Source organism: Rhea americana, unplaced genomic scaffold (genome assembly GCF_003343005.1).
Source record: "Rhea americana isolate MKP2758 unplaced genomic scaffold, rheAme1 scaffold_63, whole genome shotgun sequence".
In the NCBI taxonomy this organism is placed as follows: Eukaryota; Metazoa; Chordata; class Aves; order Rheiformes; family Rheidae; genus Rhea; species Rhea americana.
The window spans coordinates 78,800-84,799 of record NW_028186790.1 but is presented as its reverse complement, the minus strand read 5'-3'; the positions used below and the strand labels follow the sequence as shown (position 1 = coordinate 84,799).

General features: G+C 37.5%; 1 protein-coding gene across 1 annotated transcript in view; it reads right to left on the bottom strand.

The window, feature by feature from the left end:
- Window positions 1-247: 247 nt before the first annotated feature.
- Window positions 248-6,000, bottom strand: part of CDC5L (cell division cycle 5 like) — a 37,220-nt gene continuing 31,467 nt past the window's right edge. The window contains exons 15-16 of the mRNA XM_085320357.1: window positions 4,391-4,603; window positions 248-739 (exon numbers count right to left, since the gene is read on the bottom strand). Coding sequence (XP_085176483.1) covers window positions 635-739; window positions 4,391-4,603 — 318 coding nt within the window. The 3' untranslated portion in view covers window positions 248-634. The remainder of the gene's footprint in view (window positions 740-4,390; window positions 4,604-6,000) is intronic.

The following is a 6,000-nucleotide window of genomic DNA, read 5'->3' as shown; positions in this document are numbered from 1 at the left end:
CCTGTTTCAGGATGGTGAAGATATCTTTACTTTCAATATTACAATGTGAATATCCCATAATGYAGAACTATTGTGTCAAATGCACCGAAATGAACTGTTTTTATAGGGATGGTGGTTACCCTGCCCATCTTCAACGTATTACAAATGATAATCTTTGAAAATAAAATATGAAGCAGACTCAGACACARGAAAGAAAACTGATTTACCAGAAACAAGCCTGGGGAGGGGAGGGGGGACGGGATTCCACTTTAGTTAAAAGACAGACATTTTATTTCGTAATTAATGTTCTAGGTTTATTCCAAAGACATTACTCTGCAGGCATGTATCTTATAGGTCTTACGAATGACAAAACACTAGGAATAATGTGATAGCTCTAGCAAATGAAGAGATGGCTAAAATCATCCCAGAGTGATTTTTTCTTTTAATAAAATTTTGGACATTTCAATCCAATTTTTTAATACTGGACAAAGCCATTCATACCTACAGCATTTTGAAGAGTCCATTAAAGGAACAAAACTTGACAAGATGAATACAGCAGACTACACTTGATTTCTGCAGCAGATGGCAAAACTTGCTGGAGAAGTATCTGTACATTTTAAAAATGATACACCAGTGAAGAAAGGAATTTTGTGCTTTAATATTTTGCTTGGAATGTCTCTTTGTCCAACATGAAGTCAGCAAATCTCTGCTGGAGCTCCTTTTCTCTCTCTTGTTGTCGCTGCACATCTTCCTTCAGACACTGAAAGCAAAACATAATTAAACAACTGGTCAATTCTTCCAATAGTCACACTCCTGCAGACTGTTTGCAAGGGTCAGGCTGAGAGAGAAGAGTGATGAAATTAGTTTGAAAACCAAACAACTGATAAAGAGTATCAAGAAGCATGGTTATTTTATTTCAGTACCCTGTTTTTGACAGCGACTAACATAAAATGCTTCTAAAGGAGATTTCTAATTGGAAACTTTCCCATAAGCAATGTCTTTGCATTTAACAGGATCTATATATTCTTCTTCCATTAGTTTGTTCAAAACATGATTTAGGTAAACTTTATTATTCAGTGTCCTGAGACAAGGCTTTCTACAGCTTAACTATGCTCTGTCTGAAGGTGTACATATTTCTGGTTGTTCTCAACTGCCAGCTGCTAGTTCATTTGATAATCCTTCGCTCTTGTACCAGAAGAGACAGTAAACACTTTTATCTGTACTCCTTCCACACGCCACTAAAGAATGTATAGAAAYTACCAGTTTCTCTTCCAGGTTGAAGAATCCTCATGTATTCTTTTTTGTTTRTTTGTTTCTCTTGGAAGCCATTCCACAGCTGASATAAGCTCTGCAATATGTGTAGCTTTTTGTTTGCGCAGTTTTTACGACATCCTTAAGATTGGATGGAAAGGAAGGGGGAACCATAACCACACTCAAGAGTCAGAGGTGGATGCAGATACAGTAAAAATAATTACTATCCCATTTCCCACCCAATACCTCCTAAATTTATTTTCTGTGAACTGTCACAGAGACGATGTTTCCATAGACTTGTCTTTTTTAAGACTGCAATTGCATTCCTGAGTGGTAAAGTCAATACAGGTAAAGTTCTGATGCTTTTTTCCTCCATCTGCATTGTTTCATATTCTTCTATGATGATATTCATCTGCCATTTAATTACATAGTGATTAATCAAGTGTTAACTCTTCAGTTGAATTAAAAAAAAGATTTCTTGTATAACTCATGAAGCAACATCTCCAAGACAAGCAGATCTCATATTGATCAGCACAACATTTCAGGTCAGGAGACTGTTTGCTTTAAAACAGTTGGAGCAGCCTTCAACCACAGGAGAAGGAAGTGAAGGCAAGATGGTAATTTTGAAGCTACACTTGCTATAGATCAGGCAGAGCCGCTGCAACAAATTAACAAGTATAATGCATTCAAAAGGAAGCACAGTGCAGCTCAACTTGTGCATCCCTAGCTCTGCTAAAATAACAATTAGGTTGAACTTTTGGAAATTTTCCTATTATATTGATCATAATTGTAAATAGCCATAAAGTGGTTTAATGATGTCACTAACCCCAGGTTCAACAGCAGTTTCACTTACAGAGGTGAGAGGATAATGCATTTGCAAAAATCGGGATAGGATTTAATAAATGTAATGATACCTGTATTAGGCAATAAAATTAGGTCATTTAACTGGAAAGGTAGAAATTATGCTTTTAAATGTGACGATACAGCCTGATTAATCCATCCACAATGTCCTTGAGTTTGCATAAACATGCAGCACATATTTTAGATGAAAAACTATGGTAAAAGTACAAGAACATGGCAGTCCTTAAAGACAAAAACCTATTTTTAGAGAGGTAAATAGATCCAGGTATTGAAAAATGCCTTTGACTGCTGATGACATTTAGCTGATGTGGTATAATAGTCAATAATCTACATTTCAGTGCCAGCTGTTTAAAATATGCTTGGGAAAAGGAACTGCATGAGATACACATAAGGATGTCTACCCTTCCGCTCTTTAATGATTTCCATACACAGTTTACTTTATTATAAAAATCAAAAAAAGTTCTAATTGTTGATGTTGTATACACACAAAGCTGGATATCTGGAAGAAAAAAATCTATGTTCTTCCTGATTCATACATCTCCTCTAATTGAGATTTCAAAATAAAATCTTAATTGAAATAAAACACTTACACAAGTGAGAATATGATACTGGGGCTTTTCCGTAGCTCTCCTGATCAAGCCCCAGTCACACCAAATGCTGCTTATCCTCATTCTCCAATTCAGTATATAAAAAAAMCCCCAAAACCAAAAAACAACAAAAAACTCAAAACCAGATAGCCCTAAAATATTAGAAATCCTGCCAGATTGAGATCACTTGCCAAGTCTGGTGAGTCTGCACAGTAGATGCATCCCTTAAGCCAAGACTGGAACAACCTCAAGTTTGCTCACCTCTTTCACAAGGGTTAGTTCCTCTAAAAGGACATCCTCATTACTCTTTAAATATTTTTGTATAAATTTGAACGCTACATCCTGAGGCTTAGGACTCAAGCAAAGTATCACTTACTAAAAAAAGATACATTGTTAGTAGCTATTGAGCTATTTAATACACTTCACTGTTAACATTCACAAATAATTACCTCTTGGCTCGTAAACACATCTATCAGCATTTCTAAACAATCTTGACAGGATCAGTATTAAGAACTGACAGATTTTATCTTTTCAAAACAAAAGTCACAGCAAGTTATAACAAAAAGTTATAGTAAATCCTTGAGAAGATTTGAGACTATATGGAATACAAWTTTCTGGGGAAAAAAATGGAGTGGCAGAAAGTGAGGGTTGGCTTGTTAGCTGAATAAAACAGAGAACAAGTCTCCTGGCCAAAGCTAAACTAAGTACGGCAGCTCTGAGGCATGTTTTTCACACATCTCAGTGTACCTGTTTCTGCCAGTTCTATGCCAAGGCTGCTCAASAGAAAGAGGGATGGATCTTCCTCCTCATAGCCATGATGACCAGATTGAGACTAGTAATGCAGGTTGCTACTTGGGAGCAATGTCCAAATTACAAGCGTACCATAGTGTGGTGGTTATCACATCTGCTTCACATGCAGAAAATCTTGGGTTCAAGTCCTGGTGGAACCAGCACCAGGGAATCTGTGGAAGGTTGGACTAGATGATCTCCAGAGGTCCCTTCCAACCTTATTGATTCTGTGATGACAACACAGTATAGTCAGCCAGCAAGAGGACTGCAGGGAAAGGACCTGAACTCTGAGGACAGCTCAAAACTAAAACTTCTTGGATTTTAGAACAACTGTTTGGGTTTTGAAACTAGAAGCCACATTTAAAGCTAGTCTTGAAATGAGGTTATCATACTGCTTTACGAAAATGGAACTATCTACAGCTCTGACARCTGCAAACAGCTTAGGGAAGAATATGATCAGCATGTGACAAGAAAGGAGATCTTCTGCTAGTACAAACTAGCATTGCACCACTGACTTTCACAGAAGTAGGAGGCATTACACAAGTTTCCTATCTACAGTAAGATGTTCTGATAGTAATTAAAACATAAAACAAACCAAATTTAAGATAGACTTGGAACTTCTGTCAGTAGAAGTCCTACATTGTTAATAAAATAGACTGGGGGGGGGGGGGGGGAAAAAAGCAGAAATAAAGGAAAAGAAGCCACTAGCAGATCAGTCCCAGCTTGTAATATATCACAGCATCCTTGATATTGAAATGAAAGGCAGAAGAGTCTTGTAATTGCCAAAACGTAATTTAAAAAGATCATTAAAAAACTTRATAAAAACCTTTGGCTGTGAACTTCAGAGCCCATTCACTGTAAAAACACTTTTTTTCTATAAAAGGTAYATATTTGACCAAATGGGTCACATTYAGGAAGCTCACCTCCAGTCTCCGTGGGATCGCAGCATCTTCATGTTTCTTTAATTCCTCAAATGTGCGTAGCTCCAGATGAGCTTGCTCAATTTGGTCCCACAAGTCATTCAACTGCTTGATGAGGCCCATTGCCCGAGACTGGTAACCACCAAGCAGTATCTTCAGTTTCTTTTCCATCTTGGCAGCCCTTTTGGCTTCAGTTGTCATGTGACCTCTATTTATCTGTCAGGACAAAAATCAGAAATTGTTTTATTTGTCCAGAATTCAAAAGAATAAAGTAGTTAGAATATTTATTTCTGTAAAACTGTATAGAGTTAATGGAAGAAACAGTTCCCCAACATCTACTGACAAATCATACACTGTACATTTTACAACCTAAGAAAGACTTCTGGATTGAGACCTTTCCATTAGAAGTAGTTCACTCCAGGAGTGACGTCCACTAGCCAGACAGGGGGTGATTACATAGTATAAGAATAGACTGGCCTTACAGACAGGAATCGCTGCAGTAGGCAGCCAAGATATAATAGCTTGACATGCAACTTCCCACTTACACAAGAGATGTTTTGTACCTTGGTAAAGGGAAACAGAATAGAAATCCATTTAGAATCCTTTTGATATATCATATTCTTTACCTGGAAAAGCAGTCACATCTTTCAATCCTTCTGCCTACTCTAATAAGATTTATCTAGACTAGATTCTGTAATGTAAAAAGGCAAGCAAAAACCTTAATGCAACTCTGAATCTGTACTTTTCTGGTAGAGAATCATAACAGAATTACTAAGATCTGTATGACTGCAGAATTAATGGCAATGCGAGGTATGGCAGCACCAGAAGAAACAGCAGAAGGAATCAGAATGGCAACTAGAGGTCCTATCACCTGTCTACATGCACTTTCTCAGGACACCCACATCAAGAGACAAAGGGCAGAACAAATCCTGGTAACTCACAGAGAATGAAGACCACAACCACTATCAGCTTCTAAAAGATAGGAAAGGTACATCTAAAATAAAAAGCACATGGTCATCAACCTCAGAAGAACCCAAGAAACATGAGGCCTCAACGGCTGGCAGCCCTTCATTCTCTGTATCATCACAAACAATCCTGGACAGGCCACCCAGATGCAAGTAATCCAGAGTTGAAATTTGAAATGGACAAGCAAATGTAAACTACAAAGATCTGCCACTTGGGACACAACAAAACAAACAAAAAAAAACCAACTGTAGTCACAGCAACACGTCATAGATGTTTGATGCAACATTTGTGTGTGTGTAAAAGGTACCAAAATCCTCTGTATATTTTTGCACATTTATTCAGTGGGACAAAATTAAAAGGGCAGTCAAACTATGAAATAGCTGTCAGCAGTTTTAAAGCCTGAGGGACAGCATCAAGAAAATACTTAACACTAAATCACAAACCAACAAACAACATTGGAACATACTGTGGAACAAAGCTATGGTGGGGTGTAGCATCTCTAAACACGGACATACAGATTCGTGGTTCGTTCTGGCCCTTTTCTTAAAAGATGCATTTTTTTTTCCTTCCAGAAAGCATTATGTGAAAGATGCTGAATTCAACAAAGCAGGAATTGGGCTTATTATATTTTTCTCTTTGCTACAGTA